This window comes from Drosophila willistoni, chromosome 3R, assembly GCF_018902025.1.
Source record: "Drosophila willistoni isolate 14030-0811.24 chromosome 3R, UCI_dwil_1.1, whole genome shotgun sequence".
NCBI lineage: Eukaryota > Metazoa > Arthropoda > Insecta > Diptera > Drosophilidae > Drosophila > Drosophila willistoni.
In genome coordinates, this window is record NC_061086.1 from 23,385,493 (window position 1) to 23,412,312 (window position 26,820).

The 26,820-nt window shown below is 39.6% G+C and overlaps 8 protein-coding genes across 8 annotated transcripts; 3 read left to right on the plus strand and 5 right to left on the minus strand.

Annotated features, from left to right (window-relative positions):
- Window positions 1–269: 269 nt before the first annotated feature.
- On the minus strand, window positions 270–4,789 carry LOC6647579 (doublesex- and mab-3-related transcription factor A2). Its single transcript, XM_023178761.2, has 4 exons — window positions 4,443–4,789; window positions 4,280–4,381; window positions 3,737–4,193; window positions 270–1,472 (listed from the first exon to the last, which is right to left on the minus strand). Exons 1-4 carry the CDS (start codon window positions 4,587–4,589, stop codon window positions 607–609), a joined length of 1,572 nt encoding a protein of 523 aa, XP_023034529.1. The 5' UTR covers window positions 4,590–4,789; the 3' UTR covers window positions 270–606.
- An 8,562-nt stretch (window positions 4,790–13,351) lies between these two features.
- Window positions 13,352–14,004, plus strand: LOC6647578 (general odorant-binding protein 99a). Its single transcript, XM_002070139.4, has 2 exons — window positions 13,352–13,442; window positions 13,516–14,004. Exons 1-2 carry the CDS (start codon window positions 13,401–13,403, stop codon window positions 13,927–13,929), a joined length of 456 nt encoding a protein of 151 aa, XP_002070175.1. The 5' UTR covers window positions 13,352–13,400; the 3' UTR covers window positions 13,930–14,004.
- On the minus strand, window positions 13,948–17,516 carry LOC6647577 (head-specific guanylate cyclase). The gene is made up of 5 exons (XM_002070138.4): window positions 17,372–17,516; window positions 16,103–16,350; window positions 15,798–16,038; window positions 14,385–15,739; window positions 13,948–14,319 (listed from the first exon to the last, which is right to left on the minus strand). Exons 2-5 carry the CDS (start codon window positions 16,336–16,338, stop codon window positions 14,124–14,126), a joined length of 2,028 nt encoding a protein of 675 aa, XP_002070174.1. The 5' UTR covers window positions 16,339–16,350; window positions 17,372–17,516; the 3' UTR covers window positions 13,948–14,123.
- A 542-nt stretch (window positions 17,517–18,058) lies between these two features.
- LOC6647576 (lysoplasmalogenase-like protein TMEM86A) lies at window positions 18,059–20,318 on the plus strand. Its single transcript, XM_023178724.2, has 4 exons — window positions 18,059–18,265; window positions 18,949–19,118; window positions 19,183–19,373; window positions 19,447–20,318. The coding sequence occupies exons 1-4, from the start codon at window positions 18,245–18,247 to the stop codon at window positions 19,782–19,784; spliced, it is 720 nt and encodes a 239-aa protein (XP_023034492.1). The 5' UTR covers window positions 18,059–18,244; the 3' UTR covers window positions 19,785–20,318.
- Window positions 20,319–20,936: 618 nt separating this feature from the next.
- Window positions 20,937–22,084, plus strand: LOC6647575 (mitotic checkpoint protein BUB3). Its single transcript, XM_002070136.4, has one exon. It carries the CDS (start codon window positions 21,036–21,038, stop codon window positions 22,014–22,016), a length of 981 nt encoding a protein of 326 aa, XP_002070172.1. The 5' UTR covers window positions 20,937–21,035; the 3' UTR covers window positions 22,017–22,084.
- Window positions 22,077–23,848, minus strand: LOC6647574 (pickpocket protein 19). Its single transcript, XM_002070135.3, has 5 exons — window positions 23,024–23,848; window positions 22,805–22,963; window positions 22,622–22,751; window positions 22,380–22,569; window positions 22,077–22,323 (listed from the first exon to the last, which is right to left on the minus strand). The coding sequence occupies exons 1-5, from the start codon at window positions 23,846–23,848 to the stop codon at window positions 22,077–22,079; spliced, it is 1,551 nt and encodes a 516-aa protein (XP_002070171.1).
- Window positions 23,849–24,263: 415 nt separating this feature from the next.
- On the minus strand, window positions 24,264–26,049 carry LOC6647922 (pickpocket protein 19). Its single transcript, XM_002070134.3, has 5 exons — window positions 25,217–26,049; window positions 24,998–25,156; window positions 24,815–24,944; window positions 24,573–24,762; window positions 24,264–24,516 (listed from the first exon to the last, which is right to left on the minus strand). Exons 1-5 carry the CDS (start codon window positions 26,042–26,044, stop codon window positions 24,270–24,272), a joined length of 1,554 nt encoding a protein of 517 aa, XP_002070170.1. The 5' UTR covers window positions 26,045–26,049; the 3' UTR covers window positions 24,264–24,269.
- Window positions 26,050–26,095: 46 nt separating this feature from the next.
- On the minus strand, window positions 26,096–26,810 carry LOC6647921 (general odorant-binding protein 99a). Its single transcript, XM_002070133.4, has 2 exons — window positions 26,702–26,810; window positions 26,096–26,595 (listed from the first exon to the last, which is right to left on the minus strand). The coding sequence occupies exons 1-2, from the start codon at window positions 26,738–26,740 to the stop codon at window positions 26,206–26,208; spliced, it is 429 nt and encodes a 142-aa protein (XP_002070169.1). The 5' UTR covers window positions 26,741–26,810; the 3' UTR covers window positions 26,096–26,205.
- Between the last annotated feature and the right edge of the window lie 10 nt (window positions 26,811–26,820).

Below are 26,820 nucleotides of genomic sequence, written 5' to 3' on the forward strand. Positions count from 1 at the left end.
TAAAAATTTTTAGAGCCATTATAACCATGTATAGTTAAACTTTTAAATTATTTCAACCCAAATTTTTCAAAATGGTAAATAAATTGGAATATGTTGGATTTCATTTCAGATTTTGTATTTTTATTGATTTGTTGGTTTTATTTAATTTATTAAATACTTTAACACAGTGTTTGAAATGTATTATCTAGTAAATAATACGTGATGATATATATATGATATATATATATATCTCAATAATTACAATATAATCTCAATATAATATTAATTTCAGCTAAATCTTAAGATTCATTCTTAACTGGGCTTGGGCGATGGTGTCATATAATACAATACTTGATCTAGAAATGCTGTAGATACATACACATATAATTTACAATTTACGCATAACTAGAATAATAGATTAGACTTAATATTAGAAGAGGCAAGAGAGAAACGGAGACAGGGAGAGAGAAGGAGAAAGTATGATGCGACTTAAACACTAAAAAAAATAGGAAAAGAAATCCATTTCTAGGCTAAGACGATATGGATATGAAGATTTAAGGGTAACAGGGGTGGATTCCTTATCTATTCGAATGGCCTGAAGACCGCATTATTACAATTGGCCTCCACTCAATCCTGAGAGTCACCCGCATTGCTACTGCTGCGATCCAAGGCAATGCCGCCGGCTCCATTCGATTCTGATTGTTCGATATCCGCGGCACTTAGTACGCCGGGCAAATAACCCGTGCCGGCGTAGGGAGCGGATAGAAATCGTTTGGCATGGGCCTGCATAAAGGGATGATGGCGATGCGTGGGCGAACCAAACACAGCGGGCGGAACAAGCGGTGAAAATGCCGACTTCATGGGAAAGGGCGGTGATGGTGGAACTTGGGGTGATGTCTGACCTAGATCCTCGCCAGCTAACATACATTCCATGGCCTGGAGGACATCGCCACGAAAACGTTGCATCAATTGTTCCACATCGCTGCGTCGTCGATTGGGAAACACTCGCATCAGGACATCGATGGGGGATCTCTGTTGTTGTTGTTGTTGCTGTGACTGCTGAACCTGAGGATGTTGGCCCAAATGCTGTTGCTGCTGTTGTTGTTGTTGTTGCAGCGGGGAATGTGTTGGCGGATGATGGGCGGGCAGGCCAGCAGCAGCGGCCAGAAATTGTGAATGATGATAGGGCATAAAGCCCTGGGCATGTCCATTGCCAAACGAGCGCAACAGATGCAGATTTTCGGCGGGTGTGTTTGGTGGCGATTGACTATCTTCCTTTTTAAGGCTTAGATTCTCGGGCGTGGCCTCATCTGGCGCTGAATCCACATCCAGATCCGATTCCGGTGAACTGGGCGGTCCAGTGCGGGCGGGCGACAGACTAGAGGTTAAGTTAAAAAGTCCCGCCACTTTGGGCCTTGGGCTGCTGGGTGAGCCGGACTCCGAACCTGTATCCTGGTCGGTTTCATTCGATAACGCTGCACCGCGTTTGGAAACTGCAAGAGAGAAGAGCCGGGAAGAGAAAAGAAGATCATAGAGATTAGAGATCAATTTGGTTTTAGTCAGGTAGATAGAGATAGGCCTGGGAATTTCTGCGGTTTTCCACTTGGCCAAGCAAAACAAATAAAAGTATCGAATTGTGCATAGGAATGAGCAGAAAACAGATAGAAGAAATGTAATCAGGGGAATGGCAAACAGAACAGATGAAATGGGCAAGGGCAGAATCGTTGACATGCCAACAATCTGCAACCTGCTGCTTCCACCTTGGGGATGATAAAGAATGTATCAGAGGACTGAAACAAGTTATATGATATTTTTATTTTTGTTGTTCTTGTTGTTCTTGTTGTTGCCCTTCTTCTTCTTGCTTGTTGCTGCTTTGTTCCTATTTTTCTATTTGATTTTCCTATTGACGAAGCCGCAGTGAAAATTTAATTAAGTTGCACCCAGTCGAGAGAGAGAGAGAGAGAGTCCTGGATACGACGATAGCAATAAAGAGAAGAGAACCCAATAGCGGGAGTCACCTGGGGCTACATTTACCCAGTGTAAATTCAACCGTAAAATCGTCTTGTATTTCAGTGCAAATAAAAAAATAAAACAATTCGAGTACGAAAATAGACAGGTTCGATTGATTCGCGTGAGAATCCTTGTATGTTTTTCTTTCTCGAAACAACAACTCAAAGATGAGGAAATACAAATAAAAAATGAAAAAACCAAAGAGAAAAAAAAGGCAAGCAAGCAAACAATAAGTAAAAGGAGTGGGAGTTGGAAAGGGACTTCGACTTGGAGTGGTTCACATTACTTACGCCCTCAGCATGGGGTTGTCTTACCCACCGACTGCCACGATGAACCTAATGAGTGGGCGTAAGATAACGCTGGGAAAGATGAAAGAGACTCTTTGCAACTGTTAAATCGCTTGACAAGGGGCAGAAAGTGATTGCAAGGTAATCACAGGATCATGATATGAGTAAATCCTTTTGTTATGAAAAGACATTGGAGATAATATTGACTTTATTTTAATTGTTCCAAGCCCTTAGGGTTGTGGTTTAAGTGTGTGGGGCAAATTGGCTTACATAAAGGCAATTTTGAGTAAAGGAAAGGATTATTTAAACCTAATTAAGTATTATATAGTAATTTTTGGTATGTAAGCCACTTCAAGGTTTGAAGTAAACGGCTTAAATAAGACTAATTATAGATTCTTTGACAAGTCTAGAGCAAAACAATGTTTTCTAGCTCTTAATACCAACACTTGGCCCAGAGTTTTGAGTTTTGGTTGAAAGTATTGGCATATTTTCTGATCTTTCATTCGCTAGAAGGTCAAAGGAAACTAATACAAATGAAGCAAAGTGGAAGTTAATATAATAAGTATGTAAAGAAATCTTAAGGTTGGAAAAAATTTTAAAACTTTTGGGCTAACGAATGTTGTTTAAATAAATTGGAGAAAGAAACGTTGTTAAATTGCGTTTGAGTAAGACATATTTAAGAGAAACATTTCTGACTGATCAAAAGACCAAACATCAAAGAAACTTGATAAATTCTCTATGAATGTTTTGTCTGCCTTTTTTGAGTTTTATCACAAGATTATGTATGTATATATTACCGTTTGTAGGTCCAAAATAACAAGGACGTGTCTTTCAATTTCAAATCTTTGATAAAAGAATATGGATTTTCAAACTTGAACAGATTTCATTCCCAATTTTGTTAAGCTTTATTTAAGATATATTGAAACACAAACAATATAAAGAATTCTGTAATGAATTTTGTTGCCAGTTCTGGTATTATGTGAGAAGTACGCCCAGTTTCGACCCATTTAAAAATGTTTTGGAATAAATTTCGACAACTAGCCAAGATGCTTATTAAATTTCAGTTTAAATGAAAAGAAATTTTATGGAATTTGTGTAAAATTTAACTTTTTTGTAACCACATGCTGGATTCACATTTATTGTTTGTGCGACATTTTGCATGGATGGTTAACCTGCAGCTTGTGTTTGGGGGGACGAAACCTTTGTCACAACAACACCTAAACGGCACACACGCCCACACTCAAGTACACACACACACATATGCCACACATATGCATCAGCGAGTGTGGCACTTTATGCACCGCTGCGTTTTCAACAATTGTAAATGAGTATGGAAAAAAAATTTAAGTAATGTGTCCTGAGATTTTCTTAAACGCCTTTTTAGACTTTGAAGTGCCTACCATAGGGGGAAAACGTTTTGCCAGGCGTAAATATAATAATTTCACTTCTTTGCGACTTACCGGGACTCTCGTCCAATTCCGTGCGTGTGGGTGAGAAGCCAACGCTCAAATGCTCGGATCTTGTGCGTCCATCCGTGTCGGATTCATTGCCATTGTAATGCTGATGTGGTTGCTGTTGCTGTGGCTGGTGGTGCTGATGATGCTGTTGTTGTTGCTGTTGGTGTTGTTGTTGTTGGTGCTGTTGCTGCTGCTGTTGTTGTTGTTGCTGCTGGGACTGATGGTGACTGGGATTGCCTGCGGAAGAGCTGTCAAAGCCGTCGCTGGGTGGCGATGGTATACCAGCATGGAATACACCATTCTGGCCAGCACCGATAACATTTCCATTGGGACTAAGAGGTGTTGGTGTGACACTATCACTTCCATTCTGTTGCTGACCCGAACCGGGTACCGAAGTATAAAGCAAACCCAATTCACGGGCTTCATTCTCCTCCTGTGCCTGCTGACGTCGCAAGGCTACCTAAGGGAAGCGAGAACAGAAGCGGAAAATGGTGTTGTTTGTTAGGCATATCTTGCCCACTTGGAGTCATCTGTAGGCCAACTCACCTGAGCAGCCATAACACGTTGACGTTCGGCAATTAGAGTACATTTGGCGCAAACACAATCCCGCCAGCGGCAATAACGTTTGTGGCCCTTCAAAGCGCTCACCTGGAAGGTAAGCAATGAAAAGTTTAGTTTCGCTCTGATTTTGACTGTAGAGATCACCTACCACGCCATGATTACGACAGCGAGCACATTTTGGTGTACGTTGATAGCGTTCGGAGGCAGCACGTAGAAAAAATGCAGGCGGCAGTGCACCCAAAACGGGATGCTGTGACATGAGATTCTGCATATCCACACCCGACGGCAAACTCATGATCAATTTTTAAGAGATTTCTTCTAAATATGAATCACTAAACACACACGCACACACACATAGACACTAGTTGTTTAGAAGATGATGTTTCAGTTTTTAGACTTTAGTCTGTAACGTTTTTGTATCTTGTTCTATTGGAATTGGTTGATTTAATAAGAACCGGAATTAAATACCGCTCGTTAACGACATGACACACTGAGCCTTCGATTGCAACTGATTCAACTTTTTTTGGGATAATACCTAAGCAACTATGACGCCGACGACGACGACGACGACGACGACGGCGACAGCGACGACAACTACGTAAGCAGCGGTACGTACTAAGGCAAATGGCGGCAAGCGGCAACATTTACCAATACAAAAGCGTCCCGCACACACACACACAGAGAGTTTGCCTCAGGCAAAATGAGGGTTGATTTCAATTCAGAGAGTGTTGCAACCACCTTTGTGTGCTGCTTGCGTCGGCGTTGGCCGCAACTGAGCTAGAGACGTTGACAGAGAAGGAGATGGAGATGAAGAGACGTCGACGGAGACGGAGACGGTGGCAGCAATTAAGAAAAAAGTTTCAAATCTAATTTGGTACTGTATACAATATTGTGCACTCGAGGCAGCAGCAACAGCAACAGCGGCAACGCGGCGTATGAGCAATATCCATAGTACAGTGAAGATTGGTTGGTTGGTTGCTTTGCTTTGCCAGTGGTTGTGTTGGTTGGTGGCGTGATGCTGGTGGTGGTTGTGGTGGGGCATTTGACGTAGCTAACTCTGGTGGTTGTTTGAGGTTTCTTTCATTTTCTTTGTTGCCTTTGTTTTACAATTTCTTTTTTTTTTTCTCTCTCTCGTCTCCTATATATGTATATACACTTCATGCGAGTGTCTGTGTGCGAAAGAGAGGTAGAGAATGCAAGAGAGATAGAGCTTTTGGGTATAGCCAACCAAAAAACGTTGTTGTTGCGACCTCGCCACTGGTTGGCATGGCGGCGTAGGCGACTCACACACACACACACAACTGACACAGTTGGCATATGCCCCTTCAACAGCGGCAAGAACCTTCTTTTGCCCCTTCCCTACATGTATGTATGTATATATATTTATATACCTATATAGTCCTCTTTGTTAATTTGTGTTTTCATTCTTTTTTGGGTTGAGGGTGAGTCTAGTAGCTTTTAGGGGTCGCTCGTCGTCTGCTCTTCATGTTAAAGTTTGTTTTACTGGTTTTTGGCATATTGCCACTTGCTTTTCATTTTCAGTTGCTTTCAACAGCAAGGGGCTTAGCCCCCCTCTAAAACAGCCTAGACTCGAGATCAGAAAGAGGAAGAGAGAGAGAGACAAAAAGGGAAATAGGGAGCGAGAACGAGTCTATGAATAATTTTGTTTTGTATTTTAATGTTTTCTATTTCAAATTTTGTGTATTTTGTAGAAAGCAAAACAAAATGTTTCACATTGAAATTATAAAATATTAAAATCTCTTTACTTGAAGATACAATAAAAGTACAAATTTGCACAGTAAAATTAAAAAAAAATATATATAATCTCTTCCTTTGAAATTAAAAGTTTGACCAAAAAAAAGGAAACAATTTTTAGTTCTATTAAGATTAATCGGAGGTTTCAAGCCAAGCGCTTTAACATAAATTAGTATTAATTTTAATTTCACCTAGCATTAATATTAATATCGAACTTAGCCGGCTCGAGGTCAATCTTGCAAAAGAAGATTATTTCAAAGGCATTAATATTAATAAATAAAAATGAATATTTCAGTGAATCCGAATCCTTGGCGACTAAAACTATGACAATATAGTGCACCCAAAATCAATTTGTTGCATCTTAAAATTCAATCCCGAAGTGTAATCTATGTACGTCAATTCACATAGTAAGAAAACCAATAGATATGAATTTTCTAACTTAATAGCTACTAATCGTATTAGCCATTTGTTTTATATATTTCTCAGCAGGTTACTGATTAAGCAAGTTAACGTATTATATATTTAGAACTTAACTTCTCAGTTAAGAAAGGCTTTGCTGAAATTGGTGTCCTGGATAACATAGAAAATATCGATTGAATTTGTAACAATAGAAATTCTCAGGCTTTGGATGCATTAAAAGGCAAAGGCTGAGGTGGCACTGTGATGGTGAGGTTGTGGGTGGGGTTGGGGTCCGCATTGGCCTATTAGAATGTTACAAAATAATTGCAATTGAAACAAACTGCAAATGTCGAACGTCGGTCACGTGTGCGAACGAATCGAATACAAAAAACTTATGCGCGCGCGGCACGCTCTCCGACGGTCTCTTTCTCTCTCTCTGGAGACTCTCACTCGAGCGGGCTCTCCTCAGGTAAGCTCCGCCTACAGGCAAAGGCGGAGCCATGACACACACACACGCACAAGCAGACACACACTCAGACAGGGAAAGGAAGAATATAAAGCGGCTACAATGTTGTACAAGTTGGCCAAAAGAAACAAGTTTCGAACTGAAAAACAGAAGAGCAACCGCACAGCAACAACCGCAGAACTCTGCTGCAGCGAGACAGGGAGTGAGTGAGAGAGAGAGAGAGAGATAGAGAGAGCGACAGAGTCAGCACAAGGACAGCAGCAGAAGCACTTATACACACACACACACACACACACATTCACAAAGGAATAGACTCTCATTTGACCCTACTCTGTGGGCAGTTCCAGTTCCAGCCAAGTCTCATTCACAGCCAGCACGTTGGCAACTGTAAATGGCTAGAAGTTGTTGGCTTCCATATTGTAGTTGACAAGCTACTGGTTTTTGCGCAGGGCCAATTTCTCGCATTTTAACTTTGTTTAAAGTGCGCCTATACATACATACATATAAGTATACATACACACACACATTAAGTGGGTAGTAGGCCCCTGGGTGGCCACTTGAAATGTGTTTTTACTGCTTCCAAATATGCAAATTAGTTCAGCAGTCACTGATGCTGACAACTTCTTTAGCCAACAAAAGCTGAAACATGTCCATTATGTCGCCGGCTTGGCTCGACTTGGCTTGGCTTGGCTTGGCTTGGCCTCTCTTCACGCTTGAGCTGCAAAGGGCTATGGCCAGGGGAAGGGTGCGGGTCACAGTCACATACACTACACTACACTAGTCCAACATTAACAATAATGATGATGAACGGCTACAACAACAACAACAACTACAACAATCAAGGCAACATTCAGTTGCCCGTGTGCCAACAACAATGAAAATAAAACAACATAAATCATGGCAAGAAACGTAAAACAATCAATTTCTTATCATCATGAGGCTTTAATGCTCTATTTTTATTAGTATACATATAAATATTTCTCAAAGTTCCTAAAGAAATGTTTCAATTTTTAAACCTTTCAGTTGATCCCAAAAAATCATTGGTGTTCTAACCCTAAAGTTAAATCAATTGTTTATACTAAATTCAAACGAATATATCGAGCTTCCAATATAGGCAATTGAAGACCATTTGTTTCATTTATTGTTTAGTCTTTTAAAAGTATAAACCTTTATTGATCAGTCTAATTATTCAGCTATTTTTGCATTAAAATTAGTTAAACTACTTTTTTAATAATCCATTTTTGGTCTAAGAACAGAATTTCGGTTACTACTTACAGGATATCGGTTACTAGTAGAAGTTTCTGTGTCAAAAAGATGAGTATTTTGGATCTCATTCTAATATAATTTCAATTACTAATAGCATATTCTTAAAACTAATCGTTAAACTAAACATATTGGTCAGTTTATATAAAGATAATATTCATAATCTCTGCAAAATCTCCTATTCTCCTTTTTATATCAAATGTTAGCGTATTAAATATTCGTTATTGAAATTTCGAAATGGATTTAGGAAAGTTTCAATCAGTTTGGATATCATTGCTACTTTACTTACCTTTAGCTGCCGGTCATATCCCCAAACACACACCAGCACACACAAACACACATACACACTCAGTTTCAGAGCTCTTCGCTCTTTTGATGACTCCGACTCACCTCAAGTGGTTGCTTCTGATTCAATGTGAGACAGAGAGACAGAGCCCAAGTAAAAAACAAAAGAAAAGTGCCTTAAAATGTTGACAAATATTTACCATGCATTGGCCGCAAAATTATTTGATCAAGACCATCGAAAAAAATATACAATACAAAGAAAAGATCTCTTGGAGGCAAGAAACGGGTAATAATAATAAAAAAAAACACAAGCCAACACAACACAGACTGTGGAAAAAATGGGAAAAAAATTATACAAAATTAAAAATGAAACTTGAAGGCATGCGGCTAATGAGATTTCCTTGCGTCATTGCCTCATTCATTCAATTTTTGATTGTGATTGCGATTTGTTTGTTTTATGTTTTGTCGGTTTTGGTTTTTTTGGCTTTGGTTTTTTTTTCTTTCCTTCTATTTCTTCTTTGCCAGTATAGACCAAAAGACAATATTTGAGCAATCATTGAATGCGCTTCACGGATTGCCCACGAACATTGTCTCTATTTTTGTTTTTTTACATTTTGGACCCAGCCACGCCTTAACCCCTGCCAGCCAGAAAGTACTGAAACGCCTTTCATTTGGTGGGCTGTCAACTACAGGAGGCTTTGGAACAATGCGACGACGTTGCCACTCGACGTGGACAGGGTCGAAAAAAGTTAATTTAATTTCAAGTGTGTGCAACAATTGTCGGTCTACGCTTATCCTTTTCACTCGGCTCGCTCAACATCAACAACAATAACAATCACAACCACCACCATTTGTTTTTTTGGTTTAGGTTTCTTTTTTCCCGTTTTTTTTTTTTCGTTTTTTGCATATTGTTTTACAAGACCATTTGGTTTTTCTTAGTTGCAGGCTATGAAAATTCTTCGACTTATCTTTGACATAAAGAAATCTCATTAAATAACTTCCTGTGCTTTCAAGTCGTATCCAAGTCCTGCCAGCCAGCATCCTGTGACTAGAGAGCACTGTGTGTTGCTCTCTTTCGCTTGGCTACAAGCTGAAACTTTGAACTCTCATGTATTCGTATTCATTCAGCGAGGCATGAAATTACATTTTGCTTTTCTTACTTATACGATATACGACACTCAGCCCGAACCGACAACGACATTGTCGGCCATAGCCGTAGAATATGGGATATTCCAAACCCAAGATTGTGATATCCTGCTGGAAATATAATCAAATCATACTTAATCAATTTGTGTGTTGAGAAATGATTTCATTGAATTGAGGAAACAGTTATTCAGTTTCATTTGTGACTAAATATATCATCTTAGTCTAATAAAGTCAACTCGAATCAACTCGAATTGAAAAGTAAATTAAGTAAATTAATGAGAAAGCGTTATAGGAATGCTATCTTTACAAGTAGGTTTTTACCTCTATATGAAGAAGATTTGGTCGATTAACTCTAAAATTCTAAAAGTGTGATCTATATAAACAGTTTGTTTAAATACTGTCTCAATTTCTATACTGATTCGTCATACGTCTTTCAGATATAATATACATATATGATAACAGGGCTGTATCCAATATCACTGTCAACTTTTTTATCGTGGTCTAATAGATTCTTCGAATAGAGAAAAGTGACTTGGTAAAACGTCTTTATGTCCACCAAATTTCAAAGATCGTAAACAAAAATTGAATGCAAATTTGGGTAAAAAATGTAACCTTATTCGCACATGAATTAAATTTTTAAAAGTTAATAAAAACATAAGGAATGAACAAAGATCTTATCTCCAATATTTTTATAGTAATACTAAAATCAAATTATTTATTGTATAATACTATAATACCAAATCCAAGTATATAATATAGTTATTGAATACCTACCAAAAAACCCCCATGAAAATTAGTAGTTTAAATATTAATACAATGTTTAAAACTTCTTCCCCCTTTAGTATACAATGTCTTGAACTACGCCCATGTGTTTTTTTTGGGCCGGAAGTCTTGCAGGAAACTCATGGAAACGTGAAATTTTGTTAAAAGTTCATAGAAACTTTTCATCTGGTGTTGTTGTTCTGTTGAACAAATTTGTTAACAGAAATTTTTTCTTAGCAAGTTGCAAGACTTGTTTTGTGTCAGAAGCAGATAGCCAGATATAGAATTTTAAATAAAACTGTCTAGTTATTTGCGTATTAGTTTATACTATTTGTTAAAAATGAAACATATCTCTAACGGAATTAACTTGATTGTTTACACAATAGAATATCAATATCCATCTCATATGACGCACGCCAAACGTGCTCAAAAAACAAAAAAAAAAACAAAAAAATCCAAAATTCCTCAAATTTGCAATAACAATTCGAGAGCCGGAAACTCGAATTTCAAACAATTGCCGTGACACACAAAACAAATGGCTGCTTGACAAAGAGCAAAGAGCAAAAGAAAACGTAAAAATATATACAATATTGCGAATTCCGGTAGCAAATCGCATCATTTGACACCCTGACGTTAAGGTAGATCTATTATATGATCATTAACTGAAAATTGGTATGTTGTAAAGCAGGAAGAGGATTCCAATCCTTGTAATTTGAGATGGCCACAGCTCTCGACAACAAACTCACTCTCACTCTCTTGTCCCCTGACTTTGGCCATTGACACTCGTTTTGGGGTGTTAATATGATTTTCACCTAACTTCCATTCAAAAAACATTTTCCATATAATTTTCTAATAATACACAAGAAAATAGAACATGATGAGACGTTGACGCCCCGAGATCTCTCTCTCCGTCTCTCTTTCATTTGGCCATTGTTTGGGTATAAACACTGTTTCCGATTTCCGAAACCTACCCCATCGCCGAGCCCTACGTTGCGCTATCTAACCCTCAGTTAGAGGGCGCACAGTGAACGCCTTTTTTCCCTTTGGTTAGCTGAGGTAACTGTTATTATTAGTTGCTCAAAATGTGCACATATGCCCAGGGTCAGGGCGCGTGGTTCCCAGACAACTATAGGACTTTGTAGTAGGTACTCACTTTATTCACTCACTAACCTCGCCTCCCCTCACCTCGCCATGGCTCACTCATCTTATGTTAATGACAACTCTTGCCAATGCCTTTGGGCTGTATTTAATTTTGGTCTCTGCCAGCTGTGAGTTTTATTCGATTTAATTAAAAAAGAAAGACTGCAATTCGTTGCATAATGGCCGACACAGCAGTACAATTGGATTGGAGAAGTCCTATGGAGTCTCCGTACCGGATTTGCTTGGCGAAAGCCAAGCAAACTATTGATGTTGAGGATTACTTAATTTCTTCTAGTTTCTAATGCATTTTGCTTAATATGCGCTTTAAGTTCATTTCATTAAGTCATTTCCCTCGCTTGTATATTCTTGAGTATTAATAGAAAGTTTTTTATGTCTTAAGTCTATGTATAATATAATAAACTATTGCAAAGATCACTGTGTAATCTAACTCTTACTTAATGTATCATTAAGAAATAACCCGACTTAAATATATTGATTAAACAGTGTTTGTTGTTTTTTTTATAATATTTTAAGACTTAAGCTATGTTCTAAGAAATCATAATCTCTTCTGTAGGGACTGAGGTAAACGACACTTCAGAGTCCAGAAATAGTCAGACAACAATCGGAACATACAAATCTTTACAGATAAGGAGATTTTATTTTAAACTTTTTTTTATATATAGGTATATGCTTGTTATTTAAAGATAAATTTGAACCCTAAAATTGAGGATATAGAGCAGTATTTATACATATACTATTCATATACATACATATACATATATGAACTGATCGGCAGTAAATGTGAATTTGTTGTACTGATGCTGATCTCAAGGCTTATCGGTTTAAAGACGAATGTCAAGAGCATTAAAATATTCGGCAAAATGTTCGTATAAAGTCTGATCTAGTAATAGATAACAAATTTTTGCAAGTTCTTTTCACAGTATCGAAGCTGTTTGTTATATTATTTTATTTTCAAAAACTCCCTATAAATGTTCAGAATTCACAGAGATTAGAAAAATATTCAAGAAAATAAATACTCAATAGAAAATAAATAATACTCAATAGCTTTTTGTGTTGAGAAATAGTCTTTTAAACTGCTTAAAATTTTGTTAAAACTCAAAAAATTTAATTACGAATGATCCATTTTTCATTAGTGTATACTCGATTGTTTATAAAAATTGTATTATTTTTTAGGAAGAGCTGAAGAGGCAGAGCAATGTAAAAACTTTACGTAATTTAGACAACCAAAACGAGAGAGACAAAGAGAGAAAGATTCGTTACTAACTATAAAATTAGAAAAAGAATTATTAAATGCGAACCCATTTAGAAAGAATATTATTCATACAATAGAACCTGTCTCGTAAATTTATTACTATTTGTGGGTAATGCTGTAATAATATTTTTACAATCGAATGCGGAAATAAGTTATGACACTTGTAAGCACTGAAAGAAATATATTTTGATCGAAAGTTAAAGATTATTTGTGTAGTTGAATCTGCTGAATGAGTTAATGTTGAAGTTTTCGCCAAGAACCCTTACAATTTCGTCATTATTTTGTGACAGGGCCATTCCTCATGGCAAATGGGTCCATTTGTTGGCTGTGAAACAGACCTATCAACAATGCAAATGAATAACAAATGTGTTTAGGTATTTAATCAAATAAATATGTAATTATAATAAACAATTGTGTGATTAGGTATGTATTCTAGTCTTATCGCTAAACTGAACTTTTGACACACTGACTGTTGCCTGTTGATGTTGAACTGCTCGACGAGTATCAGACCTATTCCGAGATTATAAATCTAGTCAATCGAGCCGTCGGCTATTCAGTTGAAAGATCTAAGTGAGACGTGCAACTTGTTTGTCTGTTAAATAAAATTTAAAATTAAAATGCTGAAATACTTGATTGTTTCGCTTGCAATCTGCGCAGTGGTGTGTAAAAATTTAGAAGTGAAAAGCTGGAAAAATATAATATACATAATTATTTTCTTCCTCATATTGATAGGCATTTGCCGATGGTGAGTGGAAACCCAAGACCGCCGATGAGATCAAACAGATTCGTATTGAGTGCCTCAAGGAGCATCCTTTGAGCGCCGATCAAATCAGCGCATTGAAACAATTGACTTTCCCCGATGAGTCCGATGTTCGTCAGTATTTGTTGTGTTCGGCCACAAAATTGGACATCTTCTGCACTCACCAGGGCTACCATGCCGATCGTCTGGCCAAGCAGTTCAAAATGGATCTTACCGAGGAGGAGGCCCTACAAATCGCCCAAGGCTGCATTGACGCCAATGAGCAACAGAGCCCAGCCGATGTTTGGGCATTCCGTGGACACAAATGCATGATGGCCAGCAAGATTGGTGATCGCGTCAGGGCTTATGTTAAGGCCAAACAGGAGGAGGCAGCAAAGAAGGCCTAAGAAAAAAATCTCAATAAATATCTTGTGCCTGGAACGCAAATTGTTGGCGATAAATTTTATTTTGCTGAAGGCTAAGCAAAGTTTTTTTTCTTTTGGGAGAGACAGGGGGAACATAATTTCTCTACAAGTGCATTGAACTATATATGTATGTATGTCATTCTACTGAGCAAGTGTTTAATCTAGGAAAGCTCTGTTTAGGCATCGCCACCCTCGGATATGGTCTTCATGGCGGCATTAATATGCTCCACTATTGGCAGGCTGCTGTCCAAAGCTGGATTGCGAAAACCTTCAAGGAAATAGCAAGTGCCTGAATTGGGAAACTCTTTGGGTAGGCAAGAGGGATCCCTCGGCTGTAGATCGAACTCAAAGCCCTCATGTTTGGTTAGCCAGCTATTAGGAGAAGAAATAGAGACATTAGAGGTACTACAATCAAATTTTGTAAAAGTTTAACTCACTTTTTGGTCGTGGGACTAACATTGATCTTCAGTGCCTCGCTGCCCGACTCAAATTTATTAGCTATAGTCACACTATGTCCAAACAGGCAATATCTGGGCATCTTTCTACCCACTACACCGGCCAGTACGGTGCCCGTATGAAGGCCAATTCGCATTTTGATTTGTTCACCATCATGGGTTATATGCTTGGAGCAAGCATCGATCATTTTCAGAGCCATCCAAGCGACCTTATGAGCATCGTAAATGGAAGCGCGATGCAATCCACTGGCCACACAATAGGCATCACCAATGGTCTCCACCTTGTAGACATCGAATAGGTCACAGAATTCATCGAAATCCTTGTACAAGCCCTCCAACATGCTAATGACCATAAAGGGCGTGGCTCTCGAGCAGATGCTGGTGAAGCCAACAATGTCACTGAACAGAATGGTCACATCCGGATAAGTTTTGGCATCAATCGATGAGCCAAGCCACAATTTCTCTGCGATTTCAGCGGGAAAGATCAAATGCAAGAGGCTTACATTCTTCTTACGCTCCTTGGTCACAGCTGAATTGGCCTCCTCAATGCTGCTCTTCAGTTTGTCCATGCGACGACGCAAACCGTCTTGGGCTCGAGCCTGTTCGCCTACCAAAATTACCTCACGTGTTGCATCGTGCAGGGGAATGTCAGAGATGAAGAGACCATTGCACGTGAGGCCATCCAACCCATCCAGAAATGGGGATCCAATGAAGAGTAGAGAATTGGATTCCGGGCAATGAACCATTTGCCCCTTGATCTCCAATCCTACGGCTGGAAAGTCATCCACACCCGGCGGACTCATTAGTCCTATGAGGAATGGAGTATAAGTGCGTCGCACAATGTCACGGAATTTCATGGTCAAGCCCTTGGGTCGCTTGAAGTCAAAGTAAGTGCTGGCCAGGCAGCCAAAATCGGCCAGATATGGCTTATATAGCTTGCTAAAACCTCGTCCCAGCTGCACCAGTTCGAGTTGTTCATTCATAATAAAATGCCAGGGAAACATCTTACAGAAGTTGGCCGAGCTCATTTGCAAATCTGAAGCATTGCTTGAATTGCTTCGTTGCACTGTTTCAGGCAGCGGCTTGGCAGTGGCCACCGCAGGCGGACGACTCATCAGCATTGATTGGGAACTGTCCTTCACGAGAGAAAAGAGATAACGATAGCGACGAGCATCTCCTTCAACTGGTTCGATTTTGATATTAACATCCACCTTATACAGCATGCGAGTCAGAGCCTTGAGTGAGCCCAGCAGGAGCCAAGCAATCACTGGACGCTCTGAGGTGAAAATTAATTCTCCCTCGCCGGCACACACGAATCCAGTATCGGTTACATCATCCTAGGTGAGCAACACCTTTTAATCACAAAACTAATAATTAGGTTTTTGCATAGCTTACCTCCTGCAACTTCAGGACATCATACACTCCATCGAGGGAGCCCAGAAACTCCTGAAGATCTGTGCCCAGACAACGAAAAGCCCGCTCAATGATTCCTGTGCAGCAGCAGGTAATGAGTTCTTCCCCTAACAATACGAGAATCTCACTGGCACTGGCCTCATCCATTTTTAGCAGCAACTCTTGTATGTCGCCCAGATAGTCATAGTTGGCACAACTCTTAAAGGTGTTCGGATCTAATTTACTAAAGATACCAAGAAACCATCATGTAGATAAAAGAACAGCAAAAAGATTATTTATCTACTTACAGCTTGTGTATATTGGGCCAACTTTGGCGATATTTGGCCACCAATGAGGTGACGGCCGTATTGAGATCCTCATTTGATGGAGCCGTCAGGAGTTGTATGGCCATTTGCAAATGAGTTAAAGTTAAAGCATCATCGGACAATTCCTCATCCTCGAGGGCCCAATTTGCGCCGTGCTCCACAACAACCGAAGGCTGCCGTGTTAGCGAATCGGCCCGACGAAAGAATGGACACGCCATATTGCGTGTGCTCTATATAAGTTCGATGGAAAAGTAATTAGTTAGATCATAAGAAATTCAATTGGTATCGGCAGACCCAAACTCATAATTAAAAAATGTATTATTAAGCCCGTTTGAATATATGGTGAGACAATAGTCAAAACATGTTACATAAGTTGTCTAACTTTTTGAGTTGGTATGATGTGACTTTAACTTATTTGTGGCAAAAACTCAACAAGTAAAAGTTAAATTTAATCTAAATTTAGTTTTTATTCTTGTTGTTTTTCTTTGTGCCAATTCTTATATGAGCACACTTAAATTGATAAATCATTTTGGCGTTAAGATATTTCGTCATTGATTTCCATCTTTATATAGAGATATAGATTTGCCTTTGGCCATCAATATATTCTGTCACTTGTCATATTTGGGTGGGATACACCCATCTGTACCCAGCTCTGCTTGGTCGTGTGGACTTCTCAAGTTCAATGTGCACTTGTCTGTGTGTGTGTGTGTGTGTTTGTGAGTGTATGTATGTGTAGGAGGTAGGGTCGCGTCTGGCTGAATACGTGAGCCACCCACTGGCCCATAAATGCCTTGTCCCTGTGTGCCTGCAGTGTCGTAGTCGGGTCGGGTCTTTTCTCAACTTGAGTGGCTGCAGGCGTCTCTATCACTGTCTCAGTTGATGTATGTATGTGTGTGAGTACTCGGAGGTCAAGAGTGCGTGTGCTTGTGTCTGTGTGTGCTCTTACTTTTGCTTTCTCCAAACTTAGTATAAACCATTATCATAAATTAATTTTTGCATAATTCATGATGAGTTTCAAGTTTTCCCTTAGCCAAATAAAAAAAAATGTGTCAGTGGTCAACTTTTGTTCCATTCCCTACCCCACTCATGCCTCTATTCTTCCCTCTAAGCCCAAGTTTGGTGCTATATTTGCTTACAGGAAACGCCACCCTCACCCAATGGATACACAATTTTCCAATGTTTCCTTGCACCACTTTTTCATATTTTCAGCATTGCATACTTACAGGCTGTCATCAATTATAGTTTTCTTACCTGACAGGTACTTGCAAATTACTAGTTTACCAACTGCAACCACAAAAAAACTTTTCTTGCAAAAATTTTCTTCAAGAGTTGACTTTAAGGGAATTTCACTGAGGCAGCTGAACAATTTTAGCACGCCTGAAAAATGCCACAACTTAACACGGAATGAAACTTTGACATGGAAAGAGGCAGGCTAACGGCAAGAAACTTTTGCTGTAAGCTTGCGAAAGCTTCCGCCGCCGACGCCACCGCCAAGTGAAAGTGTATTATTGCATTTTTCAAAAATCGAGTGTGAGAGTGAGAGATAGAGAGCGAGATAGCAACGTTTTTGAGTCGAATATGCGCATGTTTTGCTTTCGCCGAAACAAACTTTTGGTCAGTGTATTGAATGCATTCTCCAATTAACCTGTTGCGTGATGCTCTCCCACTCTGGCAATAATTTCTGCGCACTCGCTCTCTCCACAACTCTCTCTCTCTCTTATTCGATGGTTTTCTCTGTTGTGGTGATAATAGCCAAGGTACACAACACTCAATAATCAATCTGCTTACAGCTGTTTCTATATCTGAATGCTGCTGCTTATGCTTATGGACACACATGAAACCGAAAATTCTGAGTGTGTGTGTGTGTGTGTGAGTGTGTATCTGTGTGTGCTCTCCAGTTCAGTCCATTGGAGCGTCCAGTTGAATTAAAATTTTTTTGTACGACTTACTTTCAGTTTATTGACGGCTGGTCGAAAGTGTGCAACGTGTCTTTGCTGCTGGCTACGTATTTAGCGGCTTATTTATATTAGGGTGGCAAAAAGGGGGCACGAATCCAGAAATCGTTCAATTAGATTTAGATTGTGGACACTATAATTTGCTTTAAATTGCTTTAAATAATTTGTCATGAACGATTTAGTGCATTTAGTAAGTGATTCTATTTCATTCTCAATCCAAACAAAGAAATGAAAAACCCAAACAAAAGCCTTTGTTGTTTTTTTTTGGTTTTTTATGTATTTGGGGTACATACACACTCGTGTAATATATCACATTTCTTCGAGTGTGTGTGTGTGTGTGTGTGTATGCACTGCGGATGCTTTATCTAACCGCAAAAAGAAAGTGTATAAAAATAAAAGCTTTTGTCCTTGACCTTGCTCACTGGCATCTGCTGTTATGCTCTCGCACCTATGCGTATGTGTGATTTCTTAGTTATCGACATTTTCATTTGTTTTATGCAATTGTTATCTACATCTACATCTGTAATAATCGTTAGAAAAAGAAAAGCTTCAAAATTGAATTGTTTCTTTACCGTTAACGGTTGATTTGTTTAGAAAAAGCTAAGAACTAAAGTATTTCTTAATTTTAACGTATCTGAAAATAGATGTAGAGCGAATTCCAAATGTCGTGCTATGCCACTTAAGTATATTTTAATTAAAGGAAACATTTTACTAATACATACATAAGTAAATGGGGGGAGGTTGGGTTAGCAACCCAATGCCCATTAATCTAATCACTGAGATTTTCTTGTTTTGGTGATTGCATAATCGCTGAATTTTGAACCATACTTTCGATTAAGGCTAATCGTTATGCTTTATCTCTCAATCTCAAAGGCCAAATCGCATGGCCTGAAGCTAGTGCCGTTCCTTGTGACGCTAATTTTATACTTTTCGCTGGTTCGTCGGGATCCACAAGGAGAGCTATGGACCACAGTGCTAAAATGTTTGCCCATTGTGGCTTTAATGTTTTATGTTCTGGTCAAGGGTTTTAAACTCAACAAAGAGTAAGTGCTTGTCTTTGAGTATCTTTAAGTAAATGATTGTGAACTTAACTATGAATTTGTACAGCTATCGTCGATCTCATTGGATTTTGATTGGCTTAATTTTTTCCTGCGGTGGAGATGCTTTGCTAAATGTTAATCTTTTTCCCTTTGGCATGATCTCGTTTGGCATAGCCCATGTTTTCTATATTAGCGCATTTGGCTGGAAGCCACGAAAATGGTTCCTCGGCATTGCTCTCTATGCAGCTGTTACATTATGTAAGTATTTTTAAGAATGTTTTCGATTCGAGACTAAATTCAACTTGATTTAATTTATTTATTTATGGTTTAGTTATATATATTGTGCACAAGAACCTGGATGAAATTCTAATTGTGGGTGTACCCATCTATTGTGCTCTAATCACGACAATGTTATGGCGTTCCATTGCCCGTGCTCTTGATGCCAAAAACTTTCTCTGTGTTTTCTGCGCAGTGGGATCCATTCTTTTTGTCATTTCCGATGGCTTAATTGCAGTAACTATGTTTATGGGCGTGCCACTACCCCATGCTCGTCTACAAATTATGATTACATATTATGCGGCGCAATTTGCCATTGCGTTAAGCACTGCCGATGATGGAGCTAAGGTTAATGTAAGTCCTAAAGAAAATAGGAACAGAAAACAGAAGTAGTTACCATAAATGCTCAATTCAAAACATCCAAAGAAAATTAACCACCAGAATATTAGTACTTCCAATTATAAAGACGCGTAACTAATAGAATTTAAACCAAAAAAGAAAAAATGTGTTGAAAAAACGTGTCTGTCATTTATAGAATTATTAGAGTAGTTGTTTCTTAGATAATAATTATATATAATTCAAATGTTAATAGATGTCTAAGTGTAAGGAAGCATATCAAGCAAATATTAATTTAAAGTTATTATTTTTAATTCACTCTCCAAGGACTGATCGGGCTGCTGTTTAGATTTCAAATTGGCCATCCTATGTATTGAGAATAAGTTTTTTACAAATTAAAAAAGCTGATTGTTTACAAAATCTGATAATATTCAAACAAAAATTAATATGTAAAGGGAAAATGCATAAAAAATATATATTGCATAAGAAAAGTTTCATTATGAGTTTCGATACTGCTTACATCAAATAATACTTTACAAATCATTTCAATTTGTTCTTATATGCCAAATTTTATAAGCCATTAACTTAATATTCAACCAATAAAAATTAATGTATTGCAAATTTATTGCGACTGTTTTCAAGGGTTATTTCACATTGATTATTTTTATTTTTAGAAAAAAAATCATTTTTTTAATAATTATAAAAAAGCAAAAAAAAGAGACCCTCATTGAAATAATTTTGTATTTGACTTTGGTGCAACATTTCCTGTTGTTTAACTGATAATACCTGCTAATTTTTCAAATTTAACTGAAACTGTGACTTTTATGAATTCGCTGCCAGCTGTAGCGTGCTGCCAGACTAATTTAAAAATTAGGTGGCAGCGCCATTACTGGTAAAAACGCTAGCGTTTACTCACGCGATTTAAAACGCGTGAGTAAACCGCTCAAACTTTGAGTAAACGCCCGAACATGTTTGAGTTCGTGAGTAATGTTGTGTTTACGTTCGAAGCTCGCGAGTAAAGTTGGAGTTCGGCTCATCTGTTGCGGTTCGCCTCATCGGTTTGGCTCATCGGTTGGAGTTCGGCTCATCTGTTGCGGTTCGGTGAGTTAGAGCTGGGAATCCATCGATAGTCTCCCCCCTCGATGGATTTTGCAGCGATGGAAAAAAAGTCGATAGTATCGATGGCTTGGACTTTTTCCATCGATATTATCGATGGTTCCATCGATAGATTTCCCAGCTCTAGAAGGGACGCCGCTGAATTTTCGTTAAAATATTTAATTTGTGTTAATAACAAAAAAAAAAGAAGAAATGCGTCCTCCAGAGTTTAAGCTAAATAATCCTCCTGATGACCTGATCTCGGCGGTTAAGTTTGGACCCAAGTCCAACCAATATATGGCCGCGTCTTCCTGGGACGGAACACTGCGATTTTACGATGTGGCGGCAAATCAAATGCGCCAAAAATTTGTGCAAGATGTCCCCATTTTGGATTGCGCCTTCATGGACATCGTGCATGTGGCCAGTGGGTCATTGGACAATACGTTGCGCCTGTTCGATGTTAACACCCAGACAGAGACCGTGGTTGGAAGTCACGACGAGCCCATCCGCTGCGTGGAGCATGCTGAATATGTGAATGGCATCTTGACTGGCAGCTGGGATAAGAATGTCAAGTTATGGGATATGCGTGAGAAACGCTGCGTCGGTTGCTTTGAACAAAACAATGGCAAAGTCTACTCCATGTCAGTGATTGACGAGAAGATTGTGGTGGCCACCTCCGATCGCAAGGTGCTTATTTGGGATTTGCGTAAACTGGATAGTTATATCATGAAGCGGGAATCGTCACTCAAGTATCAAACGCGCTGCATTCGACTGTTTCCCAACAAGGAAGGCTATGTGATGTCTTCCATTGAAGGTCGTGTGGCAGTGGAGTATCTGGATCACGATCCTGAGGTACAGCGACGCAAATTTGCATTTAAGTGCCACCGCAAGAGGGATAACAACATCGAAGAAATCCATCCCGTGAATGCTTTAAGTTTCCACAATGTCTATCACACATTTGCCACCGGCGGCTCCGATTGCATCGTCAACATTTGGGACGGCTTCAACAAGAAGCGTTTATGTCAGTTCCATGAGTACGACACCTCAATATCTACGCTAAACTTTAGCTACGATGGCAGTGCCTTAGCCATTGGCTGCTCTTACCTGGATCAGCAGCCTGAGACGCCTGCTACGGTGCCCCATCCGACAATTTATATACGTTACCCCACGGATCAGGAAACCAAACAGAAATAATTCATTCAATCCATGAGCACAGTTAATATTCATAATTATAATATATACATATATACAAAATCAGTTAACGAACATTGTTTTTATTTTAAGGTAACCATCTTTTAGCAGCATCCACAGCAGTTTTACCAACAAGTACCCAACTTCAATGAAACTCAGCGCCGATGCACCCATATAAAGGCCTAAAATTCCTCCGAAGTTGGCTAGCAAATCCAATGTCGTGTACCTAAGCTTCGTTACAATTTTGGTCATCACCCGCTGGCCGTAAAAAACTTGCGTCTTGATCAACTTTCTAGTCTCATTTGCGTCGCTGGAGAAGACGTTTAAACTGTAATTAGCCATACAAGTTCCTTCAATCCTACTTACTAATTTATGTTGCGCACATTTAATGTGAGTTTGTATTGTCGTGAATTGCAGTTCTCTGGACAATGACAGAGTTGTCCTCGTCGCGAGTCATTGATGTACTTGTCTTGATCCCTCATCTTAACATAGCTAAAAATGTCTGCATTCTGGGCTAGGCATTTGGCATCAAGAACGCTGCATTCCCGAGTGCCCTCTGTGGTCGAACAAACAGGATTAAACGGGAACTAAATAGAACTAGGACATACCTATGGGTGGATAGTATCCAGGTGTGGAGCACTTGCAAACTCTTAGAACGGCATGGTGCAAGCAAACAGCAATGCAGTTTTCTCGACTATATGCCAGATCTTTTTCCGGATAGTACGGCTTCCGTTCATACTGCAAGGAGCAAAACTCTATACAAACCCGGGAATATTTATAAACCTACTCACATCAAAATAACAGCGCCTTTGGCGTAATTTCATTTGATTTGTGCTTGGAGTTGTCTCAAAAACTGTTGGATGTACTGCAACAAAGGTCTCAGTATCTGCGTAAAGGTGGAAAATGTTGGCCATTTGTTGTGTCCACTGTCGTGGCTCCTTTATCATTAGCTGCAAGAATAATCATAGTTTTAGGAAGCCTTTTTTTCTCATCTCTGCCTTTTCACCCACATTCATTGCAAATGGTATACGTTGTAGTATACCTGGCCGCAGAAATGAATCATTCAGTTGTAAGGTAAACTGCAATCCCGTTTCCTCTCCTGCTGTGCTCAGTTTGTAAGGATAAAACTCATTGGTGAGCTGTTTCTGTCGTGAATTTTCCGAAATCATTGAATTGAAGACCAAACATAGTCCCTTTTCAGTATGCTCCTGAACGAAGAGTTTACAGCAAACGAATGGAGTCTCATCAAAAATACAAGAATCGGGAACAAACAGTTCGTCACAGCGGTAAGCCAAGTACGAGGAAAGTTTTGTAATACTTAGGTTGATCAATTCCGTTAAGTTGCGTGTAGATAACTCATCTAGTTTCTCGAAATTTCCAAAATTTTGTTCTTCCATGATAACAAGCAACTGGTGGAAACCTTGCAGCAAATCCTTATTCGGATTTGCTGGCAAGAAACGAAGAGCAGCTGCTTGGGCGCGTGCCCAATTGACATGATTCCACGGACAAATGGCAACCGCAGGGAATTCAATGCTATAGACAGGCAATTGCGTAGTCTCAATGATGCTGACCAACTGCTGCTCATCGTGTCGATGTTCCAACAGGGAGTATATGGCGAAACAACCAATCGAAGAAGAAGCCACAATGAACAACCAAAAGTAGCGCAACCAAACATGTCTTTCCTCCTCCTCCTCAAAGACATGCTGTAGCCCGTGTACCGTGGAATGGGCTAGAGAGTGTCGTATAAAATTCTTGTACTTTTGCTTCTTGAACTTCAAGAGACCAAGTCCTTGCCTTGGACGCGGTGCCACAAGCTCTTTCGTATACAGCAACATTCGGAATCTGCTCGAAAAGTAGGAGTAACTACATATGTGCTTCTAACTATAATCAGGCCTCACCCATCAAATTTGCCCTCAAGTGCCACTGTAAATGGGACAAAAACATCGACGAAATCCATCCGGTGAATGCTTTATGTTTCCACAACGCCCATCGGCCTATGTCTATGCGGCCATTTGGGACCGCTTCATCAAGAATCGTTTATGCCAGTTCTATGAGCATGACACCTAGATATCTACGCTAAACTTCAGCTACGATGGCAGTGCCTTAGCCATTGGCTGCTCTTACCTGGATCAGCAACCTGAGACGCCGGCTACGGTGCCCCATCCGACAATTTATATACGTTACCCCACGGATCAGGAAACCAAAGAAAAATACGCAGTTAATATTCATAATTATAATATATACACATATACGAAATCAGTTAACGAACATTGTTTTTATTTTAAGGTAACCATCTTTGAGCAGCATCCACAGCAGTTTTACCAACAAGTATCCGACTTCAATGAAACTCAGCGCCGATGCACCCATATAAAGGCCCAAAATTCCTCCGAAGTTGGCTAGCAAATCCAATGTCGTGTACCTAAGCTTCGTTACAATTTTGGTCATCACCCGCTGGCCGTAAAAAACTTGCGTTTTGATCAACTTTCTAGTCTCATTTGCGTCGCTGGAGGAGACGTTTAAACTGTAATTAGCCATACAAGTTTCTGTAATCCCACTTACTAGTTTATGTTGCGCACATTTAATGTGAGTTTGTATTGTCGTGAATTGCAGTTCTCTGGACAATGGCAGAGTTGTCCTCGTCGCGAGTCATTGATGTACTTGTCTTGATCCCTCATCTTAACATAGCTAAAAATGTCTGCATTCTGGGCTAGGCATTTGGCATCAAGAACGCTGCATTCCCGAGTGCCCTCTGTGGTTGAACAAACAGGATTAAACGGGAACTCAATAGAACTCTGGCATACCTATGGGTGGATAGTATCCAGGTGTGGAGCAGTTGCAAACTCGTAGGACGGCATGATGCAAGCAAACAGCAATGCAGTTTTCTCGACTATAGGCCAGATCTGTTTCCGGATAGTAGGGCTTCCGTTCATACTGCAAGAATCAAAACTCTATACAAACCCGGGAATATTTATAAACCTACTCACATCAAAATAACAGCGCCTTTGTCGTAATTTCATTTGATTTGTGCTTGGAGTTGTCTCAAAAACTGTTGGATGAACTGCCACAAAGTTCTCGGTGTGTGCATAAAGGTGAAAAACGTTGGCCATTTGTTGTGTCCACTGTCGCGGCTCCTTTATCATCAGCTGCAAGTAAAAAGCCAATATTAGGAAGCTCTCTATTCCGTTCTCTGCCCTGTCACCTACATTCATTGCAAATGGTATTTCGTATATGATGGTGCCTGGCCGCAGAAAAGATTCATTCAATTGCAAAGTAAACTGCAATCCCGTTCCCTCTCCTGCTGTGCTCAGTTTGTAAGGATAAAACTCATTGGTGAGCTGTTTCTGTCGTGAATTTTCCGATATCATTGAGTTGAAAACCAAACATAGTCCCTTTTCCGTATGCTCCTGAACGAAGAGTTTACAACAATCGAACGGAGTCTCATCGAAAATACAAGAATCGGGTACAAACAGCTCGTCGCAGCGGTAAGCCAAGTACGAGGAAAGTTTTGTGACACTTAGATTCATTAAGTCCGTTAAGTTGCGTGTAGATAACCTATCTAGTTTCTCGAAATTACCAAAGTTTGCCTTATCCAAGAGACTGAGCAATTGATGGAAACCTTCCAGAATTTCGTTATTGGGATTTGCTGGCAAGAATCGATGAGCAGCTGCTTTGGCCCGTGCCCAATTGACATGACTCCACGGACAAATGGCAACCGCAGGGAATTCAATGCTATAGACAGGTAACTGCGTAGTCTCAATGATACTGACCAACTGCTGCTCATCGTGCCGATGTTCCAACAGGGAGTATATGGCAAAACAGCCAATCGAAGAAGAAGCCACAATGAACAACCAAAAGTAGCGCAACCAAACATGTCTTTCCTCCTCCTCCTCAAAGACATGCTGTAGCCCGTGTACCGTGGAATGGGCTAGAGAGTGTCGTACAAAATTCTTGTACTTTTGCTTCTTAAACTTTAAAAGACCATGTCCTGGCCTTGGACGCGGTGCCACAAGCTCTTTCGTATACAGCAACATTCGGAATAACTTTTAAAATTGGTTTCTGAACAAATCAAGAGTCTGATGGGGTTAATTTGATTCTACTACATATTAATCAGTGTTTATTAACTGCTCACAAAGTGGGTGTAAATTAGTGCTTATAACTATAATCAGTCCTGACCCATCAGCTCATTTTTATTTTAGACCTTGGGAGCCAGACTCGATTGGATTTGTTGTCCGAAATTCTTCAGGAGGCAAGTAGCACCACGATAGGCCCATTCGCAGGCATTTGAACCTTGCTCGTTCTTGTCCAGGCATTGTGCAATCTTGGAATGCAGTTCCTCATCGTGGTTGGCATGACCGCCGGCCAACTGTTGGTGAATATTCTCCACGATGAAGCCGGATTGCACATCAAACAATCCCCACTTGCTGAAGACACACTTGATGTAGCAATGGGTCTGGGCATCATTGGGATATTGCCATTTCTCGTATTTCTGGACCAAATCAGCCGGAATGGACAGCTCCTTAACGCACTCACCGCGATAGGCCAGCATGTTATCGCGATTCTTAACCACATACTCGGCAGATGCCTGTCAACGAAAATCCGATCAAAGTTCGAATTCATTAATTTCAAAACTTTTCTTGGGTTATCAACTTGTTTATTGCCAGCTGTGGCAAAAAAACAAAATCTCTTACCATGCTAATCAGCAAACAGATGGCGACAAAGAACTTCATGGTGATGATTTGTTTGGGAATTGCAGCTATTGATGCCTCAACGATCGAGCAAAGACTGTGCTTGTGTTTGGCCAGGCACT

What these genes read in the sequence shown, in the direction of transcription:
- LOC6647577 (XM_002070138.4), bottom strand. Translation starts at nt 16,338, where the DNA reads ATGGCGTGTCCATTCTTTCGTCGGGCCGATTCGCTAACACGGCAGCCT. An exon ending in ATGTCCTGAAGTTGCAGGAG is followed by an intron (nt 15,740 to 15,797) that starts GTAAGCTATGCA and finishes TTGCTCACCTAG; the next exon opens with GATGATGTAACCGATACTGG. An exon ending in GTTAGTCCCACGACCAAAAA is followed by an intron (nt 14,320 to 14,384) that starts GTGAGTTAAACT and finishes TTCTCCTAATAG; the next exon opens with CTGGCTAACCAAACATGAGG.
- LOC6647578 (XM_002070139.4), top strand. Translation starts at nt 13,401, where the DNA reads ATGCTGAAATACTTGATTGTTTCGCTTGCAATCTGCGCAGTG. An exon ending in CGCTTGCAATCTGCGCAGTG is followed by an intron (nt 13,443 to 13,515) that starts GTGTGTAAAAAT and finishes TCATATTGATAG; the next exon opens with GCATTTGCCGATGGTGAGTG.
- LOC6647575 (XM_002070136.4), top strand. Translation starts at nt 21,036, where the DNA reads ATGCGTCCTCCAGAGTTTAAGCTAAATAATCCTCCTGATGACCTGATC.
- LOC6647576 (XM_023178724.2), top strand. Translation starts at nt 18,245, where the DNA reads ATGAACGATTTAGTGCATTTA. An exon ending in TGAACGATTTAGTGCATTTA is followed by an intron (nt 18,266 to 18,948) that starts GTAAGTGATTCT and finishes TCAATCTCAAAG; the next exon opens with GCCAAATCGCATGGCCTGAA. An exon ending in GGTTTTAAACTCAACAAAGA is followed by an intron (nt 19,119 to 19,182) that starts GTAAGTGCTTGT and finishes GAATTTGTACAG; the next exon opens with CTATCGTCGATCTCATTGGA.
- LOC6647921 (XM_002070133.4), bottom strand. Translation starts at nt 26,740, where the DNA reads ATGAAGTTCTTTGTCGCCATCTGTTTGCTGATTAGCATG. An exon ending in TCTGTTTGCTGATTAGCATG is followed by an intron (nt 26,596 to 26,701) that starts GTAAGAGATTTT and finishes TTTCGTTGACAG; the next exon opens with GCATCTGCCGAGTATGTGGT.
- LOC6647574 (XM_002070135.3), bottom strand. Translation starts at nt 23,848, where the DNA reads ATGTTGCTGTATACGAAAGAGCTTGTGGCACCGCGTCCAAGGCAAGGA. An exon ending in GTATACCATTTGCAATGAAT is followed by an intron (nt 22,964 to 23,023) that starts GTGGGTGAAAAG and finishes TTATTCTTGCAG; the next exon opens with CTAATGATAAAGGAGCCACG. An exon ending in AAAGGCGCTGTTATTTTGAT is followed by an intron (nt 22,752 to 22,804) that starts GTGAGTAGGTTT and finishes TGCTCCTTGCAG; the next exon opens with TATGAACGGAAGCCGTACTA.
- LOC6647579 (XM_023178761.2), bottom strand. Translation starts at nt 4,589, where the DNA reads ATGAGTTTGCCGTCGGGTGTGGATATGCAGAATCTCATGTCACAGCAT. An exon ending in AACGTGTTATGGCTGCTCAG is followed by an intron (nt 4,194 to 4,279) that starts GTGAGTTGGCCT and finishes CGCTTCCCTTAG; the next exon opens with GTAGCCTTGCGACGTCAGCA. An exon ending in GGAATTGGACGAGAGTCCCG is followed by an intron (nt 1,473 to 3,736) that starts GTAAGTCGCAAA and finishes TCTCTCTTGCAG; the next exon opens with TTTCCAAACGCGGTGCAGCG.
- LOC6647922 (XM_002070134.3), bottom strand. Translation starts at nt 26,044, where the DNA reads ATGTTGCTGTATACGAAAGAGCTTGTGGCACCGCGTCCAAGGCCAGGA. An exon ending in AAATACCATTTGCAATGAAT is followed by an intron (nt 25,157 to 25,216) that starts GTAGGTGACAGG and finishes TTTTACTTGCAG; the next exon opens with CTGATGATAAAGGAGCCGCG. An exon ending in AAAGGCGCTGTTATTTTGAT is followed by an intron (nt 24,945 to 24,997) that starts GTGAGTAGGTTT and finishes TGATTCTTGCAG; the next exon opens with TATGAACGGAAGCCCTACTA.